Source organism: Oryzias latipes, chromosome 2, assembly GCF_053564925.1.
Source record: "Oryzias latipes strain Hd-rR chromosome 2, Olatipes_Hd-rR_3.1".
NCBI classification, from domain to species: Eukaryota; Metazoa; Chordata; class Actinopteri; order Beloniformes; family Adrianichthyidae; genus Oryzias; species Oryzias latipes.
In genome coordinates, this window is record NC_136238.1 from 39781397 (window position 1) to 39792652 (window position 11256).

The window sequence follows — 11256 nt, forward strand, 5'->3', positions numbered from 1 at the left end:
TAACGTTAACTTATCTTATGTTGACTTAAATTCAATGTTTGATAATTACTTACCTTTACATTTCACAGAACCTTTCGAAAGTTTTATTTTTCAAAAGGTTTGTACCTTTTGAAATTTGTCTTTTATAGCTAACGCTAGCTAACCTTTGTTTGACCAACAAAAACTAAAATGACACTTCTATTTACTCACTTTTTCAATCCATGCAACTTTTTAAAATTTTGAAGTTTTCTTTTAAGTTCGATAAAAATGTCACAACCAAGAATAGGAATAATAAAAAAAGAAAGAATGTAGTAGGTTTGTTGTTTTTAAAGGAAAATTTACTCAATAGTGATTGGATAAAACACTTGTTAATGTTTTTAAGCTGCTGATATTGACCAATCATGTGAAAGCTCTTCAAATTACCCAATCCTCTACTTTGTTTCCGAAAGTATTTATAGGTGTATCGTACAACCCGCATTTTTCATTTCTCCCACTAAGGGGCAGAGTCCAACAACAAACTACTATAGTTCAACACTTGTACCTTATCATATTTTTAATTTTCAGGGAAAATAGAAGCAGAGAAAAAAAACTTTGTAAACAAATATTCAAGTAAGAGTGAACATGTTTTTAATATCTTAAACATCTGTGCAACATTATTCAAAATGTTACATCACTGCATGACCTGTAATGTTTCACAATATTTACAAAATATTCTGCTGCTTACATCAAACCATTTAAAAAAAATGTCCCGACAATTTCAAAATAATGGACTGACAAACTATCCCTAGCCCACATTAATGCAAAAAAAAGAAAAAAAGAGCAATCAAGTACACATCATACTTCACGCAAAGTTTATTTTTCTGTTAAGTATATATTAGGGAGAAAATATATACTTAATTACAAGCTGAGGAAAATAAAATACTGATGAGAAAAGGGAAGAGAGATCTGAAAGAAGAAAATAAAAGTCACACTCACACCTCAACACACAGTAAAAGGCAGAGGAAAAACAACAACCTCAAACACAAAAAATGCTTCCAACTTTTGACCACGAACATGAAAACGGACAGATCTGTAACACGTAGGGGGGTTGGGCCCACCCCCGGTGGGTTGGGGGCGGGCCCCTGGATGTCATTGCACAAAAGAAACGGGGCAGAGAGCAGAATGAACTTTACCGAAAGAGCTCACGTTTTTAACTATTTTTAGTTTGCAGAAAAAGAAAAGGTCTTTACGGTTCAAATCAAAAAAGCTGTCGATTTAAAAAAGTCGCTCGTGTAGTAAAGCTAAACAAATGTGACACACTAAAGAAAGACGTTTACAATCAAATGCTCTGCGGTCAGGCAGGTTCCTCCGAAACGCTTAGTGTTTTGAGTCCTAAATAAAAGAAAAAGCTTATAAAGTTACTAGCAACAATTAGGGAACAATTTTGCTTCCGCAACTGATGCTGCGTTCACACAAACACGCGTTCGAATGAGCACTTTTAACGGAAAGTCTATGTAAGCGTACATGTAAAAATCTGCACGTTTTTCAGTCCGTTTTCATACGTACAAAATGCGCTGCAGTTGAACCCGCGACAAACTGTCAATCAGTTGTAATTTTGACCAATCTGGGACGGGTAACGTCTTTTCCAAAATGCAGAAGTGCCGGCCGTTTGATAAGTGATAACAAAGGAGAAATTAATAATTGCTGTTATACGATATGTTTTGGGACTGAAAGAAAAAGTTTGCACTGCTTCGATATTCCGCACTAAGCGTGCGCTAGTATTGGGTAGTGGACAGCCGTATGCTAAAAGAGCGTACAAAAACGGTGCAGTGTGTACGTAGCATCGAATCTCGCAGCTGCTCAGACACTGAGGAGAACTCCTAAAGAAAAAGCGTTTGAAATTCGAGCACATCAAAAGAAAAACAAAAACAAACGTAACAAACGACACTGATCAAAGGGACGCCAGCTGCCGCCTGTTACCTAAACGTTTTTATTGCACTCGATCGTTCTGTAGCGATTTCGTTCGGGTTCCGAGCAGCTTCAGCACCGCCGGTTAAAGTCTGCCGAGTTAAAACGTATCAATCCGAACCCCTCTCATAAACTTACGTTAGAAAAAACCAAACAAAGAACCTGCGTGTCACTTACTTCCTGTAACACTAAAACCATAAATAATATAAAAAAAACGTTATGATGAACATGATTTCTCACCGTGTCAGCTGAAAATCACACATATACACACGTAAGGCTCGAGTTCTCAACTCCTGGTAGTATTATTGCCATTATTATATTTGTAAAGCTTAAAATAAATATGCAGAACTGTACACAAATAATTTACATTAAAAAAAGGCCCCTAAATTAAAAGTTAGTGTTATATATCTAATAATTCTATCTAAAGCTATAGTCCCGGCATAAATGAACACAATCAAAGGTGCAGGCTGGTTCTCTAGAAGGAAAAATCCACCCCAACAAGAACCTTTTGCTGACGTTAGAACTGTTTTTCTGTCTTTTGATGACATCATCGGTTTAAAAACATCCCCCAACTTTGAGAAAAAAACTAAGAACCCTCCACCTGATATTACTAATCTTGGGACAAGCGGTCATCGTTGCTGCGCTAGTACTTTTGGAAAGAAGTCAAACAGAATTACTGCCACATAATTGTCCTTTAGTCAGATTACGCTCCAACTATTTATCATCCAAATATTTCAAAAAATTTTACCTTGAAAACAACTTGAAACTGGGTTTGGCTAAAACCCAACATTAAGCTTAGATTGGATTCGATTTTTTTAATGAGGGATAAACTAAAATTTGCACAAATATTTATCAACACAAGATTTGAATAAAACTCAATGGTTGCTATGGACTTTAACCTTCATGGCTGCTGTTCTCACCCCAGTATTAAAAACTATTGAACATTTGAGCTTGTCCTGTTCTGAAAGTCCTCCAAGTTGAGTTGTTTTACATGAGTGGTTTAAAGTTGTCATAAAAGCTTTACTGAGACTTATTTCATCATTTGCTGTGACACAAAAATGGATATCACAAGGAGTTCAGCAATACTCAGAGGTAGAAATCAGTCTGACAGGTAAAGACGACTAGAAACATTTTGTGGTTAAAACACAGTGAGATGGAGTTGTTTCAATGTATTTGTGCTGGGTTTTGAGCACAAACGCTGGTTGCTAAGAAAAAAATGGAAATTTTTTGTGCGACAGATCAACCAAAATTAGTGCCAATATTTATCAACCCGAGAATAAAATAAAACTCAATGGTTGCTATGGACTTTGACCTTCATAGCGGCGGTTTTGATCCAGTTTTAAAAACAACTGAAAATAGTAGATGTCTTTTTTTCCTGTCCTCAAAGTTGTGGGTTATTTTACTGGTTTAAAAGTGGTTTAAAAGAAACTTCTTTCATCTGAAACTTTAAATATAAAAAAAGTGATTTAGAGACGTTTAAATGTAAAAAATTTCCCTCCTTTTGGTTAGTTTATCCTGACAACTGACAGCAATACTGAGAGGTAGAAATGGATCGAACAGGATTCTGTTAAAGGTGGACTTTTCCTTCTTCACACTCTTGTTAGTCAGGAAAACATCTTACCCATAAACCAGGCTGCTTTGAAGAACTTTTTCTGTTTGTGATGGCAAAATTGGAAAGACTGAACACTTTCAGTTGGTAAAGTTCATTCTGGTTATTTTTTTTTGTAATAATTTCTCCCCAGCACAAATAAACACTCAACTGGTGAGAAGTGACTTTTGTAAAGGAGAGCTAGGAAACTCATGCCTGTTCCTCTGCTGCTCCCTTACAAAAACAAAAAGATGGTAAAAAAAAAAAAAAAAAGTAAAAATAAAAACAGTTTGTCATATAAAAGTTTAGGCTGTATTCTTATTTATCCTATGCATGCGGCCGTACGCAGCCGCATTTCTGATAGAAACCAAGACCTTGGTACACTTCTTCTGCTTTGATTTTGTACAATAAAAGATAAAATGTGCATTAAGTACGCTTGTACATGACATTGTACAATATTTACATACAATTTTTAATAGCATGAAATTTCAGGATAATCTATATACATATTGAAAATGTATCAGAAATATTTGGACTGTCTATTTTTCTTAAATATGTAAGGTAATGCTTGCAGCTTTTTTTTGTTTGATTTTTCTATTTATACTAGAAAAAAATAGTTAATTCAGTGAGCTGTAGACAAATTGCAACAGTTTTTTGCTGTTGTTGTTTTTTCATCTTCTACAGTTAAAACTGTATCGGTGATTGGAATCTCCGGCACCTTCCGGGGGTCAGTCGAGTCGTGGTAACGGAACGGTACCACCAAGAGTCCATGTGTAGCACCTGTGAGAGCTCGGATCGCATCGAGGCTTGAACGGACGAAGTCTCTGGAGGCGGGGGAGGGGCAGACACATTCAATGTTATCTGGAGATCTTCCTCCTCTTGGGCTTGGGGAGCTTCACCTGACAATCCCTCGATGAGATCTGATGATAGAAACATTATGGTGACCGCTGGACGGGACAGGAGGGAGGGGGGAGGGGAGAGGAGGAGGAGAGGAGAATGCTTTTAACGGCGGGAAACGGAAGTACTCACTGTGCCTGACATCTTATCTAGCTCGCTGATGGCCTCGTGGAAAACAGCGTGCAAGTGATTCAGTTTCGCCGGTCTGTTGAACAACATTTATATTTGACATTATTCACATTTGAGCCGACTGGGCAGGGACCCCCACTCTAACCACTAGGTGTCAGTGTTTCCCTGGACAAACAGAGTGTGTGTGTGTGTGAAGAATCAACCCTCTGGTTGATGTCAACACATCTGTGCGGTTTCTTACTTCAGGCCTCGTTTGGCAGCTCGGTCCAGTGCCTCCAAGTCATGAGTTAGTGTTTTAAGCTTCTCCGGCTCCACCTGCAGAAAGGGGGCGGGGTGACAGTGAAGCATTGGGAGTGACAAGTGTTTTTATTTATTTTTGGGGGGAGGGCTCACCTTGGCCTGTTCTCGCAGTTGCATGGCGGCACCGTGCACCTGCTCGTCCCCGGCTAGCTTCGCGGGCCACGGGGGGAACCCCTTCAGCTGGCCCCACACCAGCTCCCCCATGTTGAAGGTCCGGGAGCGGTAGTGGAGCAGCTCCGAGGAGGGGGAGTCTGGCTGCCGCAGGTCCTCCTCGCTGCTCAGGCTCTTTGTGTCCGACGGGCTGGGCGCCATGCCGTTGAAGTGGCCATTGTAGTGGCCGTAGTCTTTGGCCGTGGCCAGCGGCCCTTCCAGGCTGGTGGACGAGCTGGGCGACTGGTCGTCTCCAGTGAGCTCCTGCCTCGGGGGGCCCAGGACGTCGCCGTAGCCCCGAACGTTGAAATGCTGGGCAGCGCCGTTGATGTGGGCGCAACGCTCTACGGTCTGCTCCAGGTGTTCCTTGTAGTTTGCAGGCGTCCGGTTGCAGTTGTTGTACCGGTAGCCTTCTTCCAGGAAGGCCTTGTCGTGGACCATGGCCAGGGCGTGGTCGCCAGACCCGTCGCCGGGGCATGGAGGGGCAGGGGCTAGACTGGCAGGCCTCTCCATGCAGGGACTACTTCTTACTTGGGTGGAGCAATCCACCATCTCCTCCCCAGTCCAGACACTGTTGTTGGTCTGAGTGTCAAACCCTCCTCCGTGCTGCACCTCCCCATCCCATTGTCCTCTAGGAGTCCCCCGGCCGGGAGAACGGAAGTAATCCCCGGCCTCGGGGACCTCTGGAGTCCTCTTTCCAGGATCCAGGCTCTTCTGGCCACGCCCTGACCTCACGTGCCTTGCTCGGACCTGCTGTAAGGCCTCCCCCTCTTGCCGGCCGTGCAAGACGCTGTTAACCGCCTGGGGGAGGTTGACAGGCTCCCCGATTGAGGCGGTGAAGGCACTCATGGCACTGAGCGCGGGCACGGGACTGGCCTGCGTGGTCCCGCTCACGGTGGTGGTGATGGTGACGTGCATGCCCTTGCTCGCAGCGTCCACCACGGCTCTGTAGATGGCATCCACCACTTCCGGGCCTCCACCGGGGCCCCTGTCAGATGCCGGTGTTCCTAGGGGATGGCCCTCGCCTTGGGGCTGCTGCTCCTCGCCAAACTGTGGGTGTGACATCGTTCCTTGCTGTGGAAAAAAAGGGGAAAACATTTTCTTTTTAAAAAGAGTCAACATTTTTGTGGAAGACATACTGAATGTCTGCAGAAATCAAAGCATGGCTCCACCTGGTAGTTCTGGTAGAGGCAGGACATGGAGCTGGCGTTGCCGTCTGTGAAGGCAATGCTGTTGGAGAAGTGCTGCTGCGCCTGGTAGGCCGGATGTGGAGACATGCCTTGCTGCATGCTTTGGTGCACCTGCTGCTGGTAAACCTGAGGCCCGACTGCGTTGACGTGCGGCTGTAGGGCGCCCATGCCGCAGCCCAGAGACGAAGGGTTTGCTGAAAACGCAACGGGACACGAGGTCAGAGAATTAAGCCTGGTAGTTCAAACTCCAGGGGAAAAATAAAAACATAAAAAGTCAAATGCTTAAGCCCCGCCTCCAACCGCAGCTAGTCACTTTTCATGCTGCTGTTAGGAACCACACAACATTGTTGTTGAAGATTGTAGCTTCAAGGAGATGATCCACGGCAACCATAGACTTTCTTACACATATGGGGCTCTTAAATATGTATTATGAGTTTTGTGTCTGTTCTGCAAAATAAATTTAAACATTTTCCTTAGCGACCAGTGTTTCCACTGCTAGGTCACATTAAAGTGCTGCTATTTACAGAAACGTTTTCACTTTTAGACAGATTTAAGATGAAGGAAAGTTGTCAAATTTTAAGAGAAACTATTGTCCCATGTGCAAGCGTTTAGCCGATTACCGCTAGCTCCGTGGAGAACGTATGCGTATGTTAGCCTGGGGGTAGAGCAGACTCTTCTCACTTTCATAAAAATGAATAAGAGAACCTGCTCATTTTCCTCCTCTGTAAAACCACCATTTACAAAATTGGCTTCATCCGTAGCCGCTCCCACATGTAAGGAGCTCACTGCCCCATGAATTAAAGATGACGCCAACGGCCCCCTCTGATAGATGATGATGATGAGCACTAGTGCCGTGGCAGAAATTTAAAAGTACCTGCTGTCAATCGTAGTATTGTTCACATCCGCTGCCATGTTTTTGAATCATGTGAGTTGGTTTGTGTTTCTTTGCATAATTAGGATTTAATCGAAGCAGTGTAGCTCCGACATTTCTAGAATTTTGATAAAAGTTTTGCACATGTGTGATGAAAGGATAGTTCCTGGTCTTAATGCGAGGAACACGTGACAGTTTGTTTTCATTTTTATGCCATAGATTGACCATAGAATTATGGTTTGCCAAATTTGGGGTGTATATCAAATGCCTTCAATGTTTTAGGGGTGCCTTTTTATTTACATAGGGGCTTTATGCTACTTTTTAAAAAATGTATTCGGGTAAATTTAATTGAGGGACTGAAGGACCTAGCAAAACCAGGATAGTTACTTCTGTACATCTTTGAATCCTCGTCCAAAAGTCTTCGGTGTTGAGCGGGAAAATCAACGGCAAGGCTGTGAAGAGGAGGTTTCTGCTACAGAGAGTTGTAATGAAAGGAAAAAGTTGAACATTAGCAATCTGTTGCAGCCAGAGCTAACAGATGGACGAGCTGCCAGATGAACAGTGCAGCAGACTTGTTAGCGGAGCGTCCGAGGGCAGGGCAAGGAGGGCCCGCATCAAGGCCACAGATGCATCAATGAATGAGGAGACGGGCCCGCCAGCGACGTTGTGCAGACAAAGGCGGAGCGGGTTCTCAGAGGCCTCGTGTGTGGTATTTTTTTTTTTTTTTGGTGGGTGTGTGCGTGGACGAGCGGCGACGGAGCAGCTGGTGTGATGCTGCGTAGCTGAAGGGCAGCTGTGTGTGCGCTTCCCCCCTCCCCCCAAAACCCCTCCGCCTTCTCGCTGCTCTCCAACGCTGAGAGCCACGACTCGGCCAACCCCCCCCCCCCCCCTTCCTCCCCACGTCCTCCGCTACTGCTATGATATAGTGACGGCTGTTGCCGGGGGAGGTTGCCATGGGAACCGAGTGATGATTGGTGGTGCTGTCCGCTGCCAGGAAGCTTGTTGGTGGAGTTGGGTGGGAGGATGAGGGTGAGGGTTGGGTGCAGTGAATTTAGACTGCTGGGGGATGGGGCGCCGGTCAGCTGGGGCGTAGTGGTGGGAGGTGGGGGGTCCGGAGGGGTTTGAAATGAACTTTGGCGTATTTGTTGATGGAGAGTGTGGTTTGGTGGGGGGCAAAGCTCCTTGGCTGTATAGCAGCAGATGGCTAGAAGCTAGTGCTAAAGCTGAAGAGGCCACTTTCAAAGACTTCTGTCTGCTCGTCAGATCTTTACCCAGAGAACAGAAAGCAGAACATCTGTCATCCGCTAACAACACATTGTCTCATCCTCTCAGCGTCTGAGGGCACTTTTGCTAGTAAAAATGACCAATTTAAGGGTCGCTCGATAGAATAATACAGCCTTTTTTAGCCTCTGCAGTCTGGTTTGGTGCTACCCTAACCAGTAGAGGCTAGTATGAGCGCACAACTAAGCTAATGTGACAAAAATAAAGCCTTTGATGTCTTCTAGAAGTAGAAGATACTAGAAACGTCAATCAGATTGATATGTTGGCAAAATAGAAACAAAAGGCTAGCCAAGTTTGCTTCGTACAGTTGGCTGATGAAAGATGAAAAAAGAACATTTTCTCTGAAGAAGCAGAACATTTGACTGTCAAAAGCCTTGCATCAGAATTTAATCATGGGAAGCGCTTATGCTACGTTCACACCAAACAGGAATTCATTCGTGTCCTCCCCTGTATTTTGAACTGCAACAAATTTGCAACCGTGCGTCAAATTTTCGCCTTACACGCCTTCAACACGCGTCAAATACCAATGCTTTTGTTGCTTCAAATTTGCGTACTCTCTTTTTTGTAGTGCGTCACATTTTGTGACTGTCATACTCTTGACGCGCCTGGAATTCGCATCCTTCGCTCTATTTTCACCTACATCAAATTTGCATCTGTCCATCTATGTTGAAGCGCCACAAATTACCATCAGCTGCTTTTTTTTGACACGTGTCAAGTTTGCACCCTCTTGTTGCGTCAAATCCGCGTATTCTTCTCTTTTTGTTCGTGCGTCAAATTTGTGACAGTCATACTATTGACCTGGAATTCTCAGGTTTCACTTTCATCCTTCGTTCTAGTTTATGTTAGCAAACCACAAAGAAAAAAGCTAGCCAAGTTTGGTTTGTGCGGTTGGTTAACGTAAATTGTTGGAAAAAGAACGTTTTCTTTAAAGAAATCAGAACGTTTGACCTTCCAAGCCTCCATTTAACACCAGAATCCAACAATGGGCAGCGTTTATGCTACGTTGTTTGCGAACACGAATTGGGTGTCAATTTTGCGTCCTCTGTTCCATCTTGCTAACTCTGAAAATATTGTGCAGCACTGCAACACCCAAAACACGCCTTCCGCTAGGTCGCCACACCACGCCTGACAGATCAAAACCTGCCACAGGACCTCTTAACCCATCTGAGCATCCGTGACAATCGTATTTGGTGTGAATGTAGATTAAAATTTCCTGCCTGATTCTGTTTTAAAAATCAAAATACCTGGAGCCCGACCAGTTCAACAAGTTACCATTAGGAGGAAGTTTCTGTTCACATCAATGAGAAATCAATCCCCAACTGCCAGTTTGACATGAAAATTGTGTCTTTTGGGGGTGTGGCCTCTTGATTGTTAGATCCTAAGCTTTAGAAAGTCTCGCTGGGCGTCTTCCAAGTATTAGACTCATCTTCTTTAGCTACTTACTTATTTTCTCAAAGGTGAAAGTGGGTTCATATCATTTTCTGCCAAAACCGGAAAAGCGCAAATCAGACCAACACAAAGCAGTATCGCTGAGTCATCATTCGGCCCAGGCGATGACTCATTCATCTGCTAAAGGCTTTAGAGGTCAACAAACAATCCTGGGAGATGGTTGGTCCCCATTTAAAATCCATAACCGTTTTGGCGGCCACATAAGGTGATACCAGACGATGTTTCGTGCTAACCCTAAGTCCATTTACAAACAAAACTATATCAGTTTGTGGAGTCAAATCCGTGGAAGGGTGATTTTTTTCCACCCTCTGGAATCACCGGCGTCTGAATTTCAATGAATGCTGGGGCTGATAAGAACAGCTGGCCTGCAGCGGATCTCGGTCACATCTCTATTAGAAACCATATGAGGACACATGGACTCCAAATGAATACTAAAGCTCAGTCCAGTCCTGCAGCAAGCGGGCACTCAGGGGGGGGGAGGGTTCAGAACAAGCACCGACATGTGCGGCGACACACAAATGCGGTCATGTGCCTCGTCATTCATATGCGCAGACACACACACACACACTGTAACACGTAGACATGTACACACAAACCCTCATCAAAGCCTTCGCTCGGGGCTCTATTCAGGGTCTAACGTTACTATGGCGACCGGCTTGCTGGGAGAAGCTCTTTAGAGCTGCGTATCTGGGCTGCTTCCCTTAAAAAGCGGGATGCAGAATCCCATTTCTATCTTCTTTTTTTAAGATGCTGAAATACAATTAAAACAAAGACTAACACTGAGTGACTCGCAATTAGCCGAGCCTCCAAAAGATAAGGGGGCCCAGCTTGTCAAGCTTCGATACAGCAGGAGCCCCCACTGTCCAAACGCAGGGGGCCCCAGCGCTGTAGCTCACTTAAGTGGAGAAGCCTCACGCTCATCTCCATCATCTATATCCAACAGAAAGGATGAGGTCAGTGGAAATATGAATGCCTTATTTTGACCTTATGAATTTTGACAACCTTTTTTTTTTAATTTAAAGGTTGTAAACAACACTTATTGTTTTTTCATACAATATGGCATCTTAATTTTCTTTTAAAAAACGACTTATATTCTATAACGTCTTACGTGGAGTAATTCTGGTTGTGCGTACTAACGATAAAGTGATTTTGAGACATTACTGCACTCCGTCAAAACATTTGCTTAATTGTGAATACGCTAAAGTGTCGCTGTGTCGGACTGTTTTTTTTAAGTGTTACTACAAGGTTGGGAAAATTAGTGGGGTCACAGTAACGTTTGTTTTAGAGGTATACGTCTGTTTTTTAACGTTTAAAAATGCATTAGCATATTCAAAATACGCTAATGCAACTAACAAGGCTAGCATATAGCTGTCACACTGCATTTTCATTTTTACGTTTTACTTATGAGGTTACGAGTTAGCATTATTACAATAAAGTTTGATACAGCGGCATTGATAAAAAAGGTTGGGCGTTAA

General features: G+C 43.6%; 1 protein-coding gene across 2 annotated transcripts in view; it reads right to left on the minus strand.

Moving 5' to 3' along the window:
* Positions 1–583: 583 nt before the first annotated feature.
* mbd5 (methyl-CpG binding domain protein 5) overlaps positions 584–11256 on the minus strand; it is a 32986-nt gene continuing 22313 nt past the window's right edge. The window contains exons 6-10 of one of the 2 annotated variants that reach the window (XM_011481371.4): positions 6163–6374; positions 4934–6064; positions 4782–4855; positions 4544–4616; positions 584–4434 (exon numbers count right to left, since the gene is read on the minus strand). In XM_011481371.4, the coding sequence (XP_011479673.1) occupies positions 4372–4434; positions 4544–4616; positions 4782–4855; positions 4934–6064; positions 6163–6374 (1553 nt within the window). In that variant the 3' untranslated portion in view covers positions 584–4371. Of the gene's footprint in view, positions 4462–4543; positions 4617–4781; positions 4856–4933; positions 6065–6162; positions 6375–11256 lie in introns of both variants that reach the window. The other variant, XM_011481374.4, reaches the window with a different exon arrangement.